Source organism: Castor canadensis, chromosome 14 (genome assembly GCF_047511655.1).
Source record: "Castor canadensis chromosome 14, mCasCan1.hap1v2, whole genome shotgun sequence".
Lineage (NCBI taxonomy): Eukaryota > Metazoa > Chordata > Mammalia > Rodentia > Castoridae > Castor > Castor canadensis.
Window position 1 is genome coordinate 59,721,640 of NC_133399.1, and position 23,337 is coordinate 59,744,976.

A 23,337-nucleotide genomic window follows, 5' to 3' on the forward strand; every position below is an offset into this window, starting at 1 on the left:
CCATGGAGTTCAGTTGGAGAAATTTCTGTTCCCTGTCACTGTGCCAGAATGAATGAACTTGAAACTGCCCATCATCCGTTAAGGATGGCCAGAAGGTGGCATCCTTGTGGTCAACCAAGCAGTCAAATACAGGCTGAATTTTCAGACTGAAGTTGGGAAAAGTGCCCTGCAATCATCGAAAGCAACAAGCTGAAAGTCAGCATATGCAGGACAGTTTGGCGGTGGTTGTCTCTGGGTATGTGACTCTGGACAGCATTGCTCCATCTCTTTTGGAATACATTCTCTTGGCGTATAAGGGAGTTGAATTGGATAACTGAAAGGTCTCTTTCAGCTGTAAAAGACCAATTTTCAGGTCTTAGATCCCCAGTGGGAAAACATATGCCTCATTTCAGCCAAGTTCAAGTACTGGAACCCTCTTCTCTTTCCTAGGCTCGATGTAAAGTCCAATTACCTGAGAGGTGCTGCCGGCTCCTGCTTCTGCAGCCACATTTTGTAATTAGTTCAGGAGAGGAGACATCTCTGTGACAGTTGGAACAGTAAAAGAAGGCTCTGGACAATGAAGGCAAATCAAGAGTGACTTGTGTGAGACTTAACGCTAAAGAGGCATGGTGCTGACTTAGCCTGCCTCCCATTAAGCTATCTTTGCTTTAGTGCCTCCCCCCGATGAAATAATAAAGAAATTACCTGCTGACTTCTTTCAGAGACTCAGCAATAAAGAATCCTAATGTGTTCTTACGCAGCTTAACTTGCACAGGTGGATTTAGAATCAGACCACTGGAAATGGAAAAGAAAAAGACAGTTAATTTTTGCCTCTGATTTCTCTGGCCACATTTGGTGTTTCATTGTGTCATCACCATCGGGTTCTCTAAGTTGCTAAGTTAATAGGATTCAATTTCCTTGTACTGCCAAACACAGTGGAAAATACGAATTTGACTACACTTACTCCTTTATTTAAGGGTTCCTTTATTAAGTGGCTGAGTATGCTGAGGGAAGCCAGGTAGCAACTTGAGTGCTGAGCTGCATCCACAGCCAAGCTGAGGGTCGTTCCTCTCTGGACTGGGTCTGATCTAAGATGGGGCAACTGACTCAGACATATGATGTCTGGTTGGTGTAAGCTATGAAATGCATAGAAAGCATGGCCATATGGTTGCCTGTCTGGCAGTCATGCCTGTGTGTCCATTCTTAGGGCACTCATCATTAAAATGATATTACATCTGGTTTATGTTAGATTCAACCATTTCTTTTTTCGGTAGTTAATTCAGAGGCAGGATTGGGGTTTTGACCCCAGGGCCTCACATTTGCTTGGTAAGAGCTCTATCACATGAGCCATGACCACAGCCCTTTTTTGCTTCAGTAATTTTTCAGATAGGATCTTGTGTTTTTGCCTGGGACCAACCCAGACCATGATCCTTCTACTATGCCTCCCGCATAGCTGGTATTACAGATACATACCATATCTGGCTTGTCAGTTGAGATGGGGTCTCACTAACTTTTTGTCTGTGCTAGTCTCTAATCACGATCCTTATCCCAATTTCCACCTCCTGAATAGCTGGATTAGAGGACTGGGCATACTCAGTCCTGCTGTTACTTTTCTTTCTTTACCCATACAATGTATTTTGTTGTTGTTTTTACAGTTGTGCATTCCTTTAGACTTTGTTTTTGTCTATTTTGATGGCAAGGATCTTTGAGAGCAGGAGCCATATGAAACATTACTATTTTTCCTGATTTGAACATTTTGATTTCTATTTCTTTATGGTTTCTGTTGAAAAATCCTGTGTTATAAATTTCTACCCATGACACATCTTGAGGCAACTCTGCATTATGGTTTTTGAAGTACTTATGTTTCTCCCCATTTGTCAGGATGTCCTGTCTTTTGTTTCTTTAACTCATACCTCCAGCATGGTGAGTTCTTTGACTCTATAACTTCCTTCACTTCCTTTGTGCATGATGAAAACATTCCTCTCCGCCTTTAAAAACTGCCTCTCTTGTACCCACATTGGAATGAGGGTCTCTTGGTTCTGGCTGGTTCAGTAGTTAGGATACTACCTTGAGTCTGAGAGAATCTTCACAAACGCAAAAGAGCTGTCATAACAAAAGCCTTTCAGTAGGTGAGGTTGAGGAGCTGAGCTCAGCAGCTTATCACTGGAGACAGTGGATGACATTTTCTGAGGATTTGCTCACTCATACTAATGAGAGTATGATTGATTTTGACTTTGAAAGGGAAAGAATATAGATCTGCAGTCCCTCAGCATCACTGCTTGATGTCCATTAACCAGCAAGCATATGCCCGCCATGTCTTGTATATCCTCTTTTTCTTAGCAGGGGTTTCTCAGAACTCAGGCTAATATCTGGCTAGGAGGAAACTCACAGTAATCCATCTGCACTTGATCTGTGCAGAAGGTTGAAAAGTGACATCATAACCTCTGATTGCATTTGAGAGAAGAGGTGAACTTCTTTTGAGGATTTTCTGAAACAGGAATTAGTGCTTGATCCCCACTTCATCTATGAAAGTATGTCTGCCACTGGAACGAACTCATGACATTATGATGAGGGCCAGGTAACGAGAAGGTGACAAATGATTCCCTAACAGACTCCTTAGGACTGCGCAAGATTCTGCGAGTCTCAGGATCTAGTCAAGTGCACCAATTAGAAGAGGAAATGAAGGCTGATAAAAGATGGGTTTTCTCTCAGCATCTGAATACTCAGGCTCAAGACCCAGACATTGGGATGTCTAATGCTGCAGTGGATTTGGCACAGCACAGTGGCCAGAAGCAGCCCTCACAGCCAGACTGTCTGCTTTCAGATTCTGGCCTTGTCACCCGTGAGTTGTGTGCACTCTGGAAAATTATTTAGCCTTCGTGGGCCTCAGCGTCCTCTTCTATAAAATGAGGCTAGTCAGTGGGCCCATCTCACAGCTTTATTGTGAGGATTCAAGAGTTAATGTACCCACCAAATGAAACCCCCCCGCAAACAGTTTGAAAAAGGGGGGAAGGACGGAGTGGTCATGTTTAAGGTGGTCTTGAACACGTGCAGGGAATTGTTACAATGTATTCTTAATGTATCCTAATTTAAAAATAAAACACAAATTTTAAAAGGCAGTCATGTGAAAGATTGTTACTACTGATACATTTCTGAAATCAGGATTTGATTTCTTTGGTTCACCTGACCTTTCAGCAAGAAGCTAGTGTAGTGACAGCACAGGGACCTCTGGAGTCTGTAGAAATGAGCTATTTGGTAAATCTCACGTTTCTAGTCTGTGTTGCCCTAACAGTCACCTCAATAAATGGCACAGAAATCTAGGACTTTAACTTTGGAAGGAATCTAAATGACTTGTGGCCTAGTAGTTTCTAGACGCCAGTGAGTACATTGATTATGTCATACAGGCTTAAGAAATGTTCTCAGCCCCAGCCTCAAAGGCTTTGGTTTGCAGAGTCAGAACTAGGATGATGGAGTATCTGTGTCTTCAGAAGTTTACAAATAATTTTGATGCATATTCCAGGTTCTTGAAGGTCAATGGTATTACTAAAATTCAGTCAAGTTTTAGGTCAGTCTGAAAGTCAAACTGCCCAGTTTATGACTGTAAGATGACCCTTTTCACTCTGACCTGCTTCCCATAAGGAGCCCATTTGAGCTGGTGTTTACAAACATAAATTGATTATCATGAAATTGTCTTTTCAGTTTTCTCTGGGAGTGCAGGATGACCTCAAACTCTCAAATCTCCTGCCTCAGTCTCCAGAGTGCTGGGATTGCAGGCATGCACCATCATGCCCAGCTTAGATAATGAGATTTTCTTGACCTTGGCAGGATTGTCAAAAAGAATTTATCCAGCCAGACATCACTAAGACTTACTCTCTTTTTAAGGACATGCTTTCTCTGGTACCCCACTGATTCATTCTCTCCAACATCTCTACAACCTCTCATTCAGATAGATCTTTCTTTTCTCCAACTTTTCATATGAAATCTTTCCTTCTCATCCATTTATATAAAATAGAGTGAAACTTCAAAAATGTGAATGCTTCCCTAGAATTCTAGAATTCCTGTTAACTCCTGTTTTGGAGGTGGTAGGGGTCTCAGAGATGAATTAACTTGACTTCCTTGTTCTGCACATGAAGAAGAAAACACCTCATGAAGCCACAGCACTGACAAATCAGAATCAGGATCAGAATTTAGTCTGTTGGTTCCAAATTAGCTTGAGTCAGTTCTCTGCTAAAAACTCACAGGAGCCAGCTCAATAGCATTTCTTAATCCTTTTTGCATGTAGTCACTACATTTTCTCATTTTTCAGCATCTTTTTTTTATCTCTGTGTCATTATAGTTGACTCACCCTATCCTATTCTCTCACTTATGTTTGTATGCATTCTGGTTTTCCTGGATTTCATTTTCTTATTGCATGATGACTTCTCTTACTTCTTAGCATATCCACTCGGGATGCTTGGGAAATGTTTGCTTTTCACTATCAACAGCAGACTTTGTTATGTAGGCCAGTTTCCATTTTGTAAGATTTTGGGAGTATATTTATCAGAAATAATTCTATTCCATTGTTTCATAGTCAAGACTTCCAAGATCTAGCAAGGGCATTAAAGGAATAGCCCTGACAAGGTGGCTATTTCTTCTCTTCCCAATTTGTAAGACAGAACTGAGGCAGGGCCCTGGGATTAACATGAACTTCACCCACATGGGAGACTGTTAGAACTCCATTTGTCAGAGAGAGTGCTGAAGGCACGCGAGAATGGGAATTTGGGTGCCTAGGGGCCCAAAGCTTGGTTATGGCTGCATCATTAGAAAAGTCCTAATCTTAAAGATTCCCCTCAAAAGAACTGAAGAGATAAGGTTTATAGGTACCAGAAACCACTCTGCAGGAGGGGTTTGTACTCGATGGCTATCAGCATTAGGTTCATCTTCACAAAGCAGAACCTGGAAAGGAAGACAAGAGTTGTGAGGAGAAAGACAGGCAGGGGTGAACTCACAAGAATATCACCCATCCCTTGTGCTCCATGCTGGGAGAAAACCAGCATCTCCACAGAGGAAGGCGCCCCCAAATATCTATTGCCACTAGCAAGTGACCCAAATGAAGTAGCTCTTAGCCAGGGTGGGTCAGAGGTGAAATTGTCCCACGTGTCTTTATAAACTGTTAGGTTCTGGAGCTCTGAGTGGCTCATTCTTACATCGCCAGGGTGTGTAATGGAGTCTGGCCTCCAGTGAGCCTCCCATGAAGCGTTGAGAGTGCTGTTACATGAAGAATGAAGGGAATGACTTATTTCACTTAACCTACCGGGAAACCTCAGGAAAACTCATTCCAGCAAAGTCATCTGAAAGACGCTGAGTCACAATTTTGTTCTTCAGGCCATTCAAAAAAGACTTTTGCCAGGGCTGTTTAGGAGTAACCTGGAATAGACAATCAGGCAGCATGGAACACAAGGGCACAGGGCACAGGGCGTTATGACACAAATTGCATTGGTTGCATCCTACTCTAAGCAGCAAAGCAGATCCACTGCACTAGGTCAGAGAAAGGAGATTTATTTTGGTGGAGAAATGTTAACGGAAGACCTAAAACCCAACTATTTCATTAAAGATCTCGAGCATATTCCTTGTGACTTAGTTTCTTCCCAGAGTGTATCCAAGTCTCCTTGTTAGAAATTAGACTTCTTGGGTTGGGTGAGGGGCTGCATGCCCATAATCCAAGCTGCTCCAGAGATGGAGATTAGGAAGATCAAGGACCTTCAAGGCCAGGCCAGGCAAAAAGTTAGTAAGACCTTCATTATCTCAGCAAACAAGTCAGGTGAGGTGGTGCATACCTGTAATCCAAGCTATGAGGGAGAAACAGGTGGGAGATCACCGCCAAAGGCCAGCCCTAGGCAAAAATGTGAGCCCCTCTCCAAAGAAATTGCTAAAGGAAAAAATATCTGGAGGCACAGCTCAAGTGGTAGAGCATCTATCTAGTAAGTTCAAGGCCCTGAGTTAAAACCCCAGAATTACCAAAAGGGAGGGAAGGAGGGAAGAAGGAAGGAAGAAAGGAAGGAAGGAAGGAAGGAAAGAAGCAAGGAAGGAAGGAAGGAAGAAAGGAAGGAAGGAAGGAAAGTAGGAAGGAAGGAAGAAAGTAGACCTCTTTTTCTTTGTGCACTCCTAACTTCAGCCCAGCAGGTTATTTTTTGTTTTGTTTTGTTTTGCTTTTTGAGTTAAGAGTAGAGGTACAACATGGAATCTAAGTTGTCACTCAAACATCTAAGTTTTCTACTGATAAATCACATAGTACAAAGAAAAAAAATCTGTGGTTTCTACACAGAATCAGATCGTTTTACCGGTTCAAATGAATTGAAAGAACCACCCTGATCAGGGGTATTGATATTGCAAAAACCAGGGACATCAGTGAGTCTCTAGAGAAATGGAGATGTGGATGCAGCATGGGGAGGCTGGAGGGTAGCGCCTTTGTAACCTGTGTGTCCTCCTGCCCATGCCATAAGAACCACCACCATGCTGCCCTAAGAACATGACAGATTCCTAAAGCCCAGAATTGCAGGTGAAAGTCTGAAATTTTTAGATTCTCTGAAGTACTCTCCCTGGGAGAGTTATGGTGGATTAAAAAATTCTCCTCAGGTGGTCATTCCCTGGTCTGGGAATTAACCTGCTAAGAGTAGCATCAATTTCAGGTAATTCAGTGCTCTGCCCTGCCCCCTGCCCACCCTCTTGCTGTGCCCAGGTCTCTCAGTTGAGGTACCTCTCCTGGGGAGGGCTCCTCACTGGGAAGCTCATACTACCATTTAAGCCCCAATTACTAAAGATAATGGCTTAATTCTTCTAATTTAAAGGTTTCACTTTCTGAAAGAGGGTAAAAAATGGTAAGTAACCACAGAGATAGAGAAGATATCCTGAGTTTTTAAAAGATCAAAAAAAGGAAAACAGAAGGACAAATGGATTTGGGGCAGAAGAATCTGGGAGCTCAAAAAATCCAGATGGATTAGATCTAATCTAAATTTAAGTCTATATAAAACCAGATGCCAACTGGTAATGCTTTTTAGACTACCACTTCTCATGATATAATTAATACAATTAAAACATGTGACATTGATTCAAGGCCTTCTAATTTGAGTACTCAGAAGCTTACAAATACTAACACAATACTTGGAAAAATAAAGTCGTGAGATTACCAACCCTCATTTTATGGATGGAGAAACTAAGATTCAGGAAAAGTGAGTGCCTAATTTGAGAAAAATGGGAGGAACAACTCTGGAGTCCTGGCTGTGAAACTGAAGCAATGGCAGAGCACCAGAGGACAGCACAGCACTCAAAACAGGTCAGGATTTCTGAAAGTACATTTCAGACTCTTCATTTTAAAAATAGAGAAACCATGAATATCTCCTGTGTTCTCAAAGTCATCTTGTGATGAATATTGGCAAGTGACCATCCTCCAGATTAAAAAAGAAGAAAGAAAAGCATGGGTAGGATTGGCCTTACATCTCTGCTTTTTATATTCCATAAAGCAGACAAAATTGTCATTAGGTTTTCATTCCATTTATTTTCTCCAGTCATGTATATCAAGATTACAATAACCAAAATAGATACTGAAATGCTGTCGGTCTCTCTGCACACTACACAGGCAAAGATGATTTCCTTACAGCTGTCACCTCGGCCATTTTGAGTGACCACTGGTCACACCATGTTTATTTTATCAGTGTCAAGGCTCCATCCTACCCTCTTGATAGATGTTTCTTCTTATCTGTATGCTATCTTTCTTTACATTCACAGAGGGAAATTCAGAAGATTCCCACTGATTCCAGTTAGCATTTTGATGGTCAGAACATCTTTCACCTCTTTTCCTCTTCCTTAACAGCCCCAGGTAAAGAACAGGAAAAGATGCAAAAATGTGTTTGAAACAGAGGAAATAAAGTCCAAAGAGGCCAAGAGACAATTGAGTATATGAATTGGCAAATGTGGACTCAGAATTGAGGGGAGAGGAAGGTCACTCTCTGGAGGGTTTTTGGACAAAGAATACCAGGCCTGGCCAAGGATTAGAGCACTTCTCCTGGAGTCTTTCACAGGAATGATACTTGAAGATCACACTTTATGTTGTGGAAATTCAGCCCAATGGTCCCTTTTAGTCTCTTACAATGTCTCAGACAAAGGCATTGAAGGACCTGATGTGGGAACTCAGGGGTAGATACCCAAGAGCAGGAGCATAGAACATAGTGGTAACAATGTGGACCACATAATTCTTGAGATGCTGTCAGTAACTGTCCAATCCAGTTAGATTCCCAGCCCACTGCTGGGCTTCTCCAATAAAATATTGAGGAGAAATGCAATGCATTGTAAGCACTAAATAAACGGTCATTGTTATTTTTATTTCTGCATAGACTTTACTTAAAATAATCTGGAAATGAGATTTTAATTATTATTCCTATCATTTCTACTTGATTAATAAAATTATTATGCTAGTTATTTTGTATTTGATATATGTGTAAATATAACTTCTCCATTAATAAGACAACCTTTATCTTTTATTTTCTATAACTCAAAGTGCTTCCAAATTTGTAAATAAATTTATAATTATAATCTCCTGGAATTTAAGTAGGAAGCAGAGCTGTAATTTCGATTTTGCAGATAAATACTGTAAGAATAAGACAAGTGACTTCTTAAAGCTAGTGAAGTACCTGTGACTTCAATCTAGATCTCTTTATCCCTTACCAGCTCAAGTTGAAGTCAAATCCCATTTCTTGGGGACTTCTTGCTTTCCTCAAATTTTTTTTTTCTATTTCTGATCCTAATATATGGGACATGGGGAAGAACCAAAAGTCAATCTCAACTTAGAAGTTACCTTTTGGTTTTGCTTAATAAATAGAGATGTAAGAAAGGTGCACAAGCCTGGTACCAAGCAACCCTGTGCGATAAGTCCAAGCTTCAGCTCAGCAAAGCAGATGATGTTGTCTCCGGAGCTCCAGTTCCAGGTGGGAATCTTTGGCAGCAAAGCCTGTTTCATGGCATGAAGTAGGTCAGGAACTAAGAATGCCCAGATCGCAAAAAAAATAAAAGCTATTTTGGATAGATATCTTTAATTTAATTTACTTGAAATCATTTTCTCTTGAAAAGAACAAATTCAGAACTTGAAAGTGGTTAAGGCTCAACTGCTCCCAATTTTAAAAATAAATATAGTTGGAGTTATAGAATCAGGTCAAAATGACCCCAGTTTTCATCCTTAAGTGATAAACAATCTTAATGAGACTAACTTTCACCTGTCATTGCAAACCTTTTCTAATTCGTAAACACGTTAGATAGTAATAAGCTCCATGTAGCTCCATAGCTCTGGCCCTTGAGGGGGCTGGAATTTATAGTACCTTGTTATGGGAATGCAGAATCTGTATGATGATTCTGGCCTTCGGGTAATAGTTCTTGATAGACAGCACCCTATACAAGCCACAAACACGCTCATTAGTGATATGCCACATTGGTTTTGTAATATAATTCAATTCAGACTTAAATTGATGTGTGGGTAAGTGTGATAAAACTTTACACACTATAAAATTCACTGTCATGTTGTTTTCTAAAAATGTTCTATTTAATGGCATACTTGTAAGAACACCATTGTGGTTACTAAGAAACCACATCTACAGAAAGGTCAGCTCTTGGGATTAAAAGAGACTGTAATCTTCTGGAACCAGTTCACAAGAAGGAAATAAGCAGGTTCACATGTCTTAGCCTTCAAACCCAAAAATAATAATTACAAAAAAAATAGAGATTTAATTGCTATCTGTAGCTTGGAGCAGCTTATAGAATGTGTAATTCAACTTCTTCATTTTATGAATTAAAAAGAAATGTCCCCTATTCACTTGTGCATGGTACAAGTTCTCAGCTATTTCTTGCTATATGTAGAGTCATTGAGCTCTGGTTCTGGGGAAAGGCAGTTTCTCTGGGTAAGGCACAATACTACTGCCACCATAATCATAGCTGAATCTCTGTTATCAGAAGTCAAGTTCCTTCTCATAGATACCTCACGGTTAAAGTTCGTAACACTAACTAGATATCTTGAAAAATACTTGCCAATGCTTGCATCACTTCAAACCATGCATAAATTTTTGTCAGAACACCCCCTCTGCAAATAAAGTGTACTAATTGAGTTCACAAATGGTATGTTAGTTTTTGAGCAGAGGGGATCTTAGTTATAGCAGTGCTACCTAAACAGCAATCAGTTATTAATATGTTTGCCTTTTAAATTTAGATAGCTATTGTCCTTAGGGAATATCAGGGAAGAACATGGAGAAGTGCATATACAGTCAGGATGCTCTATTTCCATTTCCTTTTGCATCCATCTGCACAGTGTTAGGGGTGGTATGCAAAACAAATAAGCAGAAACCTGGAATATGAAAAACCTAGTGCTGTGGTAGATGACACATCCTATGCACTGAGATTTATTTTAGTAGTGAACAGAAAATGGTCAACATTGGAGTACAGTGCCTGCTTCTTACCTCATAATGTTTGAAGTGTCTTCAGCGTGAGAGTCACTGCACAAAGGGTTGGCTATAATCAGGCATGCTTCTGCATACTCCACCTACTCTTAAAGATTAAACAGCAGCCATCTGGTTAATTACATGGGGAATACTCTATGTTCCCATTTTTGGGTTTTCTTATGGTTTCATCATAATATTGCCAGCAAGAAAGGGAACACGCTTGGGAAGGAGTTGTGATCAGGATGTCTTTATATCAGGATATAGTTCTGCAAGTGCTACCAGGGCTTTGAAGATGGCAGTTGATGAAGCAGGGTATAGATTATGTTACACAGATCTAAGATTGCTTCAAATGGGTAAATAAAGCACCATCCACCTACATTATTTTATGTCTGCTGATGAGCAATGAGAGTTTTTTTTTTTACCAACTGTTTGTATATTTAATTGTCTTTTAAGATAGCAAAGAATAGAGCAATTGTGAGTATGACTGGGCCAAGATAAACAGTCATCCACTCAATATTTTGGATTCTGAATCTGAAGGTTCTAGAAAATTATTGGAATGGCTCCTACAGTATTAAGTTGTAAAAAGAGAAATATTATGCTGGGTCTGTCATTTTCTGCATCAAGCCTTTGTATTAACTCTATAGCTCTTAGTTTGAACATTTGATTTACTGATTCTGTCAAACTTAGAATATGACAAGAAGCTGGATTTCTAAACCTGACTAGAAGTTTGGCTACTGCTCATTATGTGTAGTTCCAGCCTTAATGGGATTTCTTCTATTTTTCCTTTGTTTGTTCTATCGCCAGGTGTATTAGTATGTTTAGGAGAAGTTGGTCAAAGTTGGTGGACTCTTAGAAATCTGTCTTCTGGTAAGAACCCTATTTGGGTGATGAGATCAAACACACTTTTGCTATCTAACTTTTTCAGATCTCTTAGGCTAATAAAATAACACTGTCATAGAGAATGTAGTTAAACAAATAATTTAAATATAGGTCTAGGTCTAGATAAACTTGGTATTTATCCAGGAGGATTTGGATGTGAATTACTACACTTTTTTTTTCAGACCAACTTTTAAAATTAAGGAGGCTATATTTCCCCCCAGTTAAAGGAACCAACATAATAGCTTTTGAAATAGCAATGCACCTCACTCCCTTAGTTATTGCATCTTACGGAAAAGAAGAGTAGAGAAAGAAATAGATCTTACCGCAGCCCGACTCAGGTCCTCCCACTTCAGGGCAGATCCATAGACAAAAGTTGTATAGGCCATGTAACATTTAAATATGGTTTCCAACTCCAAAGAAGGAGGGACCCTGGACGAAAAGTGTGGTAGCAAAAATGTAAAAAAGATTGTTGACTTTGTTTTAGAAGTTGTTACGCTGACTTAGTGCATTTATTAGAACCCCCAATTTCCTCTTGAAGAGCATCCATGTTGCATCACAAATCCACAGGCTTTACACAACAGCCTAATTCAGGGTTGGGTCTATAGCTTGCCCTCAGCATTCAGAGTGACATGAAAAAAAATTCAGATTGCAAAATGACATTAAAAAAGGAATTACTGAGGGTTCAAAAGCTACTATGTATTCAAACATAATTACTCAAAAGGATAGAATATTTCAAAACAATTATGAATTATAAAAATGGTTTCTAAATATATAAGGCAAAAATGTGGACAAAGCCTAAAAGAAAAATTAAATCTGCCACCAGAATGAGAGATTTCACCACATCTCTCTCCTCTATTGATAGGTCAAGCAGGGAAAATAAATCAAGTAGTTTAAACATAAGTTTATTAGAATGTAATCAACATTTAGGAAACCTGTATTTTCAAGAACACCAAAGTATTTATGAAATTGATAGTTTGCTTAGCTAATAAAGAACACCTCCACGCATCACAAAAAAATAGTTACTGTACATATTATTTTTACCAGAAATTTAGGGCAAAAGTTTGCACTCTTAGAGCCCCAACAGGCTAGGTTCAGCCACCTGTCCCAATACACCAATTAAAGAGATGACTGGTGTGATTTAATTTATGTGGTCATGAAAAGACTAGAACTAGAGGTCCAGTGATCCCTGAAGTACATCTTTGGGGTACTAGTGTGAGCTGTAGCTTTAAATAGTGGAAGAATTAGGACAGGGGCAAGAAATATGCATAACTGAGAAGCCTTGGTTGAACTGTGGTCTGGTTGATCATTATCTCAATTCTGGTTCTTTAAGTCAGCTAGAAGTCTTTATTGCTTGAGGGAACAACCCAGTTCCTATGAAATAATTGCTCCTGCTTCAGGGTACAGCATGTTATCATAGGTAATTACACTCTTTTGGGGGTAGTGATCTGTCTTTGGGGCTTGCTGTTACTTGGGGGTAGCTTAGGTCCCTTATTGATCAGTCCTGTTGTTCCTGGAATCCACAGTGACTGCAGAAGAAAATTGTTCAGAACAATGTAGACAGAAGTAAAATAAAGGCAGGGATGCTAAGCATTTATTCTGCTTTTAGTTAACTTGGGGGCCTATATGAGGAGTCAGTGCTTTTTAGCAAAACTTTGTTCCCTGAAGATTCAGTTCATGTAGTATGATACAGTGTGCTATACATTTTGTGGGTGAAAATTATTTTCAATACTAAATGATTGCCTCATTTTATGTCTATCATACATTATATCACATATCACAAATGATGTATCTAACAGATATATTATAGGGATAACATTGCATGTTTTAAATTTCTCCAATATTAAATAACCCAATAGGGTTATTGAGTTTCTAAGTCATTGTTATATTATGCTATCTGATCACAATACAATTAAGTAGGAACTTATGAAACAAAAGACAAAATATTCTTCATATTAGAAATTTAAAAAAATTAAAATCTATAGGCCTTAAAGATATTCTAATAGTTCTTTACAATTATTTTTAGAAGTAAATTAGATTTAACACACACACACACACACACACACGGAAATCTGCACAGCATCATTTTCATTATAGCAAAGTATGGAGGGAAATGCTACCAACAGTAGAACGGATCAAGAAAAATTATATATAATGGAATATAATGAAAATAAGTATGGATGTATTCAGCTGCAGTGTGGATGACTCCTACAAATGTAACATTGAGCTAAATAAGTTTATATCCTATTCACATAAATTTAGAAACCAGAAAAGAACTAAATAATATTCAAAATAAACATAGGAGATAGGACAATTAAAAATCATAAGTTATAATGTTAGAATTATAGTTACCTATAAGGTCTAAAAATGGGGTGTGCAGTTATCTGGCTTTTCTGAGGTTTTGAGAGCTTCACAATTTCTATTTATGTATTCTGTTCTGCTTAGCTTACTTATAGTTAGTTTTTCATGTATGCAAATAGTATCTTGACTTATATGAGTTAATAATTTATCCTTATGAATCCTCAAAGCATATCTAAGATATTTTTTGTTCAAAGAATAAGTAACCAAAGAAAGAAATGTGATAATTTCTATATCAGTTATCTATTTTTGCTTCCTAAAATAGCAAGAAGTTATTGTTGCTTGCATTCTTTGGTGTGACTGAGCTCAGCTGGATGACCAAACTTCTGTTTGGTGTCGTTTTCTTGGGGTCACTTACACTACTGTATTTGCTGAGCGTTTCAGTGGGCATCCAAGATGGCATCATTTACATATCTGTGTCCTCAACCTGGCTGGCCATAACTGCTGTCAGCTTGATGAGATTTTTCTCCATCCAAATAGCTGATACTCTTATGTATAGCTCAGGCTTCTAAGAGACTAACGTAGAAGCTGTCAGGTTCTTAAAGGCTGGCCATTTTGGGCGTACTCTCACTTGTCCATATTTTATTAGTTAAAATGAGCAAACAAGTCAGTATAAATTTGAGTCAAAAAAGCCAGTCCTTCAACAGAAGGGAGAGCACACTCCACTTTTGGTAGGCAGAGCAGAATATGTATAAACATAGAGGAGGGATTTCTAGTGGCCATATTTATTCAATTTAATTAATCTTTGCAATCTGCCCCTGGCCATAAGAATTCACACCTTTACCATGGACAAAATACTCTCACTCCCTGCTCCAAGTACCATTTTGTTATAGAATTGCTTCAAACTCCTGAATCTTGTCATCTAAATCTGGTCTAGACCTACATGGGTCTCTTCAGGCATATCTCCTCCTAATCTGAAGATCTGTGAACTGAATAGACAGGTCATTTCACCTTCCCATCATCCAACATACTATGCTGAGGCAGAGAAAGGAAAATTCTATCAGGCACTCCCAGTCAAAAGAGTGGCAGCAATAATAGTGGGCAGACAGAAACTTGAACTCTATCTCTCTGAAATTCTGAAATCTCTTTGAACTTGTATTACTAAGACTCTTACTCCAAGGGTTGAGAATATTTTTTTGCTTATGGCCCAATTCTGTCCTCATGAACTAATCCATTGTTCTTGATTCTTGCCTCTACCCTTTTGCCCTCTGAGTCACCATCCTTCCCTTTCCTTGATAAATGGCTTATGCTTGCACTGGAGTAGCTCTGTCTTCCTGATTCCAGCTTATGCTGAATTGGGGACACTCAGGAGCATTTTTTTTTTCATTTTGACCTCTCAGTGTCCCTTTTACTCCAAACTGGCAGGAATATTACCAGTAACATTTTGCTTAAGACATTCAGAGTCATAAAATTCTATAAATCTTATTCAGATTTATGGTATGCTCCAAGAGTCACATTCATGATTCCTTGGAGACATGTTTCTCTTTACTTAAAAAATGTCAGGCTTCTGGGAAGAATGTCTGTAAGCTTCTTTGAAGCTTCTTTGCCTGACTGAGAGCATCTGTAGGTCACTACCCTAAATCTTTTTTGAGGTCTAAAGAGTCTGACAGCTGCATCCTTGATTGGAGCTTGACCCTGAGGTCATATTTTATAAGGCTGCACCTTGCATTTGATTTCTTTCCTCTGAGATCATTTTCCCCTTTGACATTGTTTTGGCCAAACTTCTTACTTTTGCTTGAAAAGAATTTCTCATTTAAATTGTTTTTCTTACAATGTCATAGATGAATAAAGTAAAATAAATGACACTCAACATTCTTTGGGAAAATCTTCTTAGTGTCCCACTTACGCTAGGTACATTTCCTGTCTTCCATGCTATTGCCAGCAAAATGTCACCTAAGCTCTATTCTGATAACAAAAGTTGCACTTCCTCCAGCACCCAGTAGCGACTTCCTCATTGCTTTTCCAGCCCTTGTCATCCATCTCCATGCAACATTCCTTGCCCTGCCCACCACCAGTTCCAAAGAAAAGGCCATATTTTGGCTTCTAGAATGACATCACTCCACTTCTAGTATCAGTTTTTCTTGGTATCAGTTATCAATTTTTGTAAAACAAAGCATTATAAAAATTATTGATCTAAGAAAACAATAATCATGATTTTATGGGTTGGTTGGGCTCAGTCAGGTAATTCTTCTACTCTATAGAGTGTTGACTGGGCCAACCCAGGGATGCATTCATCTGAGTTTCACTTAGAGCTGGATCATCCAAAACTATGCTTTCCTGACAATATTGTGATGTGTGACAATTGTAGCTGAGAGTTGTCTGTCTGACTTTTTATATGATAGCTTAAGTCTCCAAATGAAAGTGGAAACGGTCATTACCCTTAAAGGGTAGGACTAAAAGTGTCACATATTCTGTACTGTACTTGTCAAATCAAGTCACAGGCTAACCCAGACTTAGAGGGAGGAGAAAGTCCACTTTTAAATGGAGGAGCAGCATGAATATACAGAAAAGAAGGAAATGTTAACAGTTGTATTAAAGGAAAATCCACCTCCATCATTGATTATAATAATTGCTTTAATGCTTTTTTTTTTTGTGGTACTGGGGCTTGAACTCAGGGCCTCATGCTTGGTAGGCTTTGCTAGGCAGGTACTTTATCATTTGAGCCACTCCTCCAGCTAATAATTGCTTTAAAGAAAACAAAATAAAGTGATGGGAGAAGGAAAGTAGAGGGCATAAATTTAGCGAGGATGGATAGGAAAGATCTCTTGGAGTGCTGAGGGATGAGAAAAAAGTGGTCAAATAAAATGTAGGAGAAGACTTTCAGAGCATAAAGGACAAACCAATAAAGAGGCCTTTATAAAATTCAAGAGAAACAAGACGTAACTTTGAGTAGGACTGTGATAGTAGAGATGAAGCAGTAGACATAGAATCAGAATTTAGCTATCAGCAATATTGATGATATGATCAAGGTGTACAGGACATGAAGGAGACAGGCATATCAAAGACAGTGCCTAGTTTTATGTTTTAAGGAGCTGTGCTGACCAATTCTCATTTATTGAGATGAGAAATGGTCTTTGTGTTCCTTCTAATTTTTATTTGTTTGCTTTATGGGATGGCAAGTGAGGCATATGATCATGAGTTCATTTTTGAAAATGTTGGTAGACAATCAGTTGTGTGAATATGAAGTCATAGAGAATGTCTGTGGAGGATGTAACTTTAGGAGTCATCAGAGTATAAATGTAATTGAAAAATTTTAGATGGAGATCTCCAACAGAATGCCCATTAAAAATTTCATTCTTTTTCTTGACAGTACATAAAATAAACACACATAAGACCATAAAAATGCAACAGTAGATAAAATACATTATTCCTGTACATCTAATGATTCCATCATCTCATTTGGATTATAATGATCAGCTTTATCACTAGTTTTAGTTTCAGCACTTTCTTTTTCTTAATATTTATAGTTAAGGATTCAAATAATGCACAAATTTCAGAAAGGACAGGTATTGCAATGAAAACAACAATGTTGCCCGTCCAAACAATAGCACTGTAAAGTAGCGAAAATGCATTGGATGTTGCATATGAGTCCAAAGTCATGATGAACTAGACAAGTTGTAACATAGAAGAAAAGAGAGCTCAACTATGAAAGGAATGAAGGTTAATGTGACCCTTCTACAATCCTACACAAGATCAAAATCTCATTTCACTGGCTAACTTATTTGGAAAAATGATTAATAATTTGTGAAAAATAATGTGTCAGCTATCTATACATCATGTAAATCAATCCTAGAGAGAACTTGAACATTAAAAATCACAGAATAAGGTGGGTACCAGTGGCTCAAGCCTGTGAACCTAGCTACTTGACAGGCTGAGATTGGGAGATCAGGATTACAGTTTGAGGCCAGTCCTAGCAAATAATGTGTGAGACACTAACTCAACCAATAGCTGGGCCTAGTGGTATGCACCTGTCATCTCAAATTATGTGGGAGGCTGAAATCTGGAGGACTGTGGTTCCAGATCAGTAAGATTCCACTTTAGTGAAAAAAGCTGGGCATTATAGCATATACCTGCCATCCCAGGTATGGCAGGGCATGTAAAATAGTAGATCTTAGTCCAGGTCAGCCTGGGCAAAAAGGGAAACTCTATCTCTGAAATAACCAGAGCAATAAGGGTTGGGGGAATGGCTCAGGCAGAAGAGTGCCTGTCTAGCAAGTGTGAAGCCCTTTCAAACCCCAGTACCTCAAAAATGTTTACAATATGAATACATAAAAACTCTAGGGAAATATTTACTTAGTTCTAGAACAGAGAGGCTTAAGAATGTCAGAAAAGTAGGGAGCAAAAAGGATTGAGTTGATGCTCTGAAGGCAGTAAGGAGAGGGGCTGGGAAGGAAGGCTACAAGTGGTAGAGAGCTCTATTCAGCCTGGCTACTCCTATGGTGGAAACTGATCAGACTACAACAACCACAGCACAGAAACCCATCAGACAAAAGATAGAGTCCTGAGGACTGGACAGAGCCCAGCCACTATTCACAGTTCCATCTAGGAAATCTCAGAGGTTCAGACATAAGTGGCATGACTGAGAGATTCAACAAATCCAGAACACAGCATAGCAGTCTCTGACCTGGGAACCTAATGGCACTGGTCCAGAAAACAACAGATTGAGAGTTGGCAGGGGCCTGGAAAACATAGGATGGTTAAATCTGCTATGTGGAAAGTGCTTGAGGTCTGGGGGATTGATAGACCAAACTCCAGAAGCCATCACTGGAGCTTGTAATCAGAGCTTTAAATCTACTTTCCTGTGCTGGAAAACCAGCAAAGGGGTTTGAGCAGCAACCCTCCCACCCAGCTAAGCCTCCAAACCAGGTAGTCCTTAATGGACTGATTCAGACTTTAAAAAAAAAAGACAAAAGAAGAACAGCTGCACTGGAGAGCAACAGAGAAAACACTGACCTATTTTTGTCTATAGTTTAGGATTTTTTGAGGGGGGGCAATTTTGCTCTCTCTCTTTCTTTTTAATCCTGTTTTTTCTTCATTCCTTTTTTGTAGTCATTACATGTGAACTACAATACCCATCTTTTGATATTCAATTTTTAACCATATCTTCTCCTCCCTCTTGCTTCTCTCACCCTTCCCTCTTCTATTGTCTTTCCAGCTACAATTGCAGCAGTTCTCTCAGTTACTTTTTGTCTCTCTTTATTCCTCCATCCATAGTCCTTCTTAGTCACCTTTATTTTTAGCAGATAGTTAGATTGCCAGATAATTTTTTTTGTTGTTTGTTCTCTTTCTACTTTCTTTCTCAGTACACTTTAGCTAGTCTTTTCTACCTGTCTCATTCTTATTTTCCTCATATTCCTCTATGATCCTTAGCCAACTCCCCTTCCAGCCTTATAACACCACACATCTTGTAGTGTTCATGAGCACTACCCTCCTATTTTCTTCCCATTAGCACCCTTATTAATTAAGGTTTTCCTAGTTCATGAAGTATTATCTTTGCTCCTTTATACTTTTAAAGATAGTGGGGCAGTGGGAGTGATTGTTCTTTATTAGCGATTGCTGTATTTTCAGTGAGTGTCTATTTACTATGATTGCTTCTGCACATAAACTTACTCAGTCTGAGAGGAGTCGGAGTCCAGGCACAGTGTCTTGAGTACTGTGGTCCAATGTTCAACTACTGAGCCACACCGCCTATTCAGTCGTGAGAAAACACACCCCAACCCAGGCACTACTCAGTCTTGCCTACACATTGTATATACTTCAATTGAAAGGGCATAGGAAATTAGAAATTCTAGTCAAAAACTTGGACTCAGATGCATAAATTCCAAGTAAAAGTAAAATAGCAAGGCAACATGTCTCCAAAAGGTCACAATTCCATAATAAAGGACTTGAATGATAGTAAGCAAATGAAATCTCAAACAATGAACACAAAAGAACAATGATAAGAAGGATCAATCAAAGAGGAAATGTACAAACATTTGAATGAATTCAAAGAAAAAACAAATAAACAGCTGAATGAACTCAAAGAGAATTAAATGAATAACTCAATGAAAGAAAGAAGAGAATGCATGATATGAACGAGGAATTCAATAAAGATATAGAAATCCTGAAAAAATTGAGTTAAAATCCTGGAAATGAAAAGCTCAGTAATCCAAATTAAAAACAGTTGAAAGCCTTGCTAATAGAATGGAACAAATTAGAAATAAAATATCAGAAGCTGAAGATAAAGTAGAGGAAATAGATCAATCAGACAAAGAGAAAGAAAAAATACTAGTTAAACATGAATAGAACATTCAAGACCTGTGGGACACCATAAAAGACCAAACTTATGAATAATGGGTATAGAAGAAGGAAAAGAGGCAAAAGATAAAGGCATTGGAAACAAATTCAATAAAATAATAGCATAAAAATTCCCAAATCTTGAGAAAGAGAGGGCCATCCAGGTACAGTAAGCTTCAGAATAACAAGCAGGAAAGATCAGAAGAGAAATATCCTAAGCAATAACTTAGTTAAAACTAAATCTACAGAACAAAGAAAGAGTACTGAAAGCTGCAAGAGAGAAGTAACACGTTACACATAAAGACAAACCCATTGGAATAACAACTGATTTCTCAACAGAAACTCTAAAAGCAATGGGGAATGGAATGATATATTCCAAGTCTTGAAAGAAAATAGCTGTTAATCTAGATTACCATATCCAGCAAAGTTACCCTTTGTAATTGAAGGAAGAATAAAACATTCCACAATAATAATAATAATAATAAAAACTAAAGGAATTTATGACCACTAAAAAACCAGTGCAGAAGATACCTTAAAAAAAATCATACAAGCAGAAGAGGATGATAAATGCAAAAAAGGAAAATATAAGAAAGAATAAATCCCACTAGGCAAGTAGATTAGCAAATGGGGAATAAGAAAGAAGCAAACATCACAAAAACACCAAAATAGCAATAATAACACTGAATGTTAATGGTCTCAATTCTTCAATCAAAAGACAAAGAATGGTAAGTTGGATTAAAAAAAGACCCAACCATTTGTTAAATGCAAGAAATTCATCTCACTGTCAAAGACAAATATTGGCTTAGGGTGAGAGGATGGAAAAAGATTTTCCAGCAAATGGGCCCCAAAAGCAGACAGTCTAGTTATACTCATATCTAACAAAACAGACTTCAAACAAAGATTAGAAGAGACAAAGAAAGTCACTTCATATTGAGAAATGGAACAATCCATCAAGAGGAGGTAACAATTGTTAACATATATGCATAAAAGTCAGCACACCCCATCTCATTAAACAAACACTATTGGACAAAGAAGCACAAATAAACTCCAACACAATGGTAATGGGAAATTTCAATACCCCACTTTCACCAGACAAAAACTCAACAAAGAAACAAACTTTAGAATTAAATGACACTATAGACCAAATGGATTTAACAAATATTTACAGAATGTTCATCTAGCATGTGCACAATTCTTCTCAGCGATCCATGGAACTTTCTCCAAAATAAATCATATTTCAGGGCACAAATCAAGTCGTAACAAATATATGAAAATTGAACTGACCTCCTCTATTCTATTAGACCACAATGAAATAAAACTAGAGATAAATCACTATAGAAACATGGAGACTGACCAATACACTACTGAATGATCAATGGGCCATCAAAGAAATAAGGTTTGAATTCAATAAATTCTTAGAATTTCATTTGTGAAAATGAAAACACAACTTACCAAAAACTTTGAGATACAGCAAAGGGAGTACTAAGAGGAAGGTTTATATTTGTGAGTGTCTACATTAAAAAAACAAAAAACAACAACAAAAAGATCTCAAATAAATAACCTAATTTTATACATTGAGCTCTTGGAAAAACAACAACAACAAAGATCTCAAATAAATAACCTAATTATATATGTTGAGTTCTTGGAAAAACAAAAACAATCAAACCCCCAAACAATGGGTAGAAAGAAATAATAAAGATTAGGTTAGAAGTTAATGACATAGAGACTAAAAAATTGCACAGAATCAATGAAGCAAAAAGTTAATTGTTTGGAAAGATAAGCAAGTTTGAAAAACAATTAGTCAAACTAACAAAAAGAAGAGACAAGACATAAATTACTGAAATTAGAGATTAAAAGGTGGATAGCATAACAAATGCCAATGAAATCTAGAGAATTACTAGGGAATAATTCAAAAATTTATCTTCTTTTTTTGGGGGAGGAGCAGTGTTAGGGTTAAATTCAGGGCCTTGTGATTGCTAGGCAGGTGCTTTACTATTTAGGTCAAACATCCAGACTTTTTTACTTTGGTTATTTTTGAGATAGGGTCTCACTATTATGCCTGGGCTGTCCTGGACCACAGTCCTCCTATTTATGTGTCTTGAGGATCTGGGATGACAGGCATGTCAGGAAAATGGTTCCATTCACTCGAAAAACCCAAAATACCTAGGAATAAACTTAACCAAGGAGGTTAAATACCTCTATAATGAAAATTATAAAAGCTTGAAGAAAGAAATTGAAGAAGACACTAGAAGATGGAAAGACCTCCCATGTTAATGGGTTGGCAGATTAATATTGTGAAAAAAACAAGCTACATTAGGATTCCCTTCAAAATCCCAACATCGTTCTTCATGGAAATAGAAAAATCAATCCTAAAATTCATATGCAAACATAAATGATTCCAAATAGCAAAAGCATTCCTTAGCAAAAGAGCCATATTGGAGGTATTACAATACTGGACTTCAGGCATAGTAAAAAACAAAGAAACAGACAAACAACCCCCACCCCCGACCATGGTACTGACACAAAAACAGATACAAAGGTCAATGGAGCAGAATAGAAAGCCTGGTGAATGGTAAAAGAAAATGTGGCATATACGCACAATGGAGGAGCATTCAGCCGTAAAAAGAATGAGATTACATTGTTTGCAGGAAAATCAGTGGAATGGAGATCATAATATTGAGCAAGATAAGCTAAGCTCAAAAAACCAAATATCCCATATGCTGAATCTGGACAAACAATGATGAGGATGATGATGATAGGCATGAGTGCAAAAGGTAGACTGTCTAGGGGGACAACAACAGGAGGGAATAGGAGTGTGGATGGGGAGTGACCAGGATATAAGTACATTATATATATATGAAAATAGCATAACAAAACCCACCAAATACTGATTGAAAAAGTGGGGAGGAAGGTAGAAGTTAAGGGAATATGAAGAAAGGGTGAATTGTTTCAAAGTACATTGTAGACATGTGTGGAAAAGTCACAGTGAAACCCCCTTGTTCAATTAATGAATGCCAGTGAAAAAGCACAAACAAAATTAAAAGATGGAGGAAAACGTGTACGACAAATGACACAAAATGTATCCAAATATATTGGATATTTGAGAGTCAATGAAGCAACAGATAACTGTCCTAATAGAATAGAATAAAAGAAATAAAGAGAAATTTCAAAAAGAAGGAGACTAGTCAGAACACACAAATTTTTCAATCTCACTAGGACCTAAGGTTGAAATTTATAAAATAAAACAGTAAGAAGTCAATTTGTACACTGAAACTGCATTTTAAAAACTCTTTTTGAGTTAAATATCTTTTCTCCAGTGTTTGACAAATTGTTAAGACTCAGACTCTGCTAGTAAACTGAATAGAATCTACACATCATCAAGGATAGGCTT

The 23,337-nt window shown here is 38.0% G+C and overlaps 1 protein-coding gene across 1 annotated transcript in view; it reads right to left on the reverse strand.

Moving 5' to 3' along the window:
- Positions 1-23,337, reverse strand: part of Kcnu1 (potassium calcium-activated channel subfamily U member 1) — a 154,091-nt gene that overhangs the window by 92,990 nt on the left and 37,764 nt on the right. Inside the window, exons 12-19 of the mRNA XM_074053317.1 lie at positions 11,639-11,744; positions 10,455-10,537; positions 9,327-9,396; positions 8,810-8,962; positions 5,273-5,385; positions 4,843-4,914; positions 685-774; positions 452-549 (exon numbers count right to left, since the gene is read on the reverse strand). Of these exons, the coding sequence (XP_073909418.1) occupies positions 452-549; positions 685-774; positions 4,843-4,914; positions 5,273-5,385; positions 8,810-8,962; positions 9,327-9,396; positions 10,455-10,537; positions 11,639-11,744 (785 nt within the window). The remainder of the gene's footprint in view (positions 1-451; positions 550-684; positions 775-4,842; positions 4,915-5,272; positions 5,386-8,809; positions 8,963-9,326; positions 9,397-10,454; positions 10,538-11,638; positions 11,745-23,337) is intronic.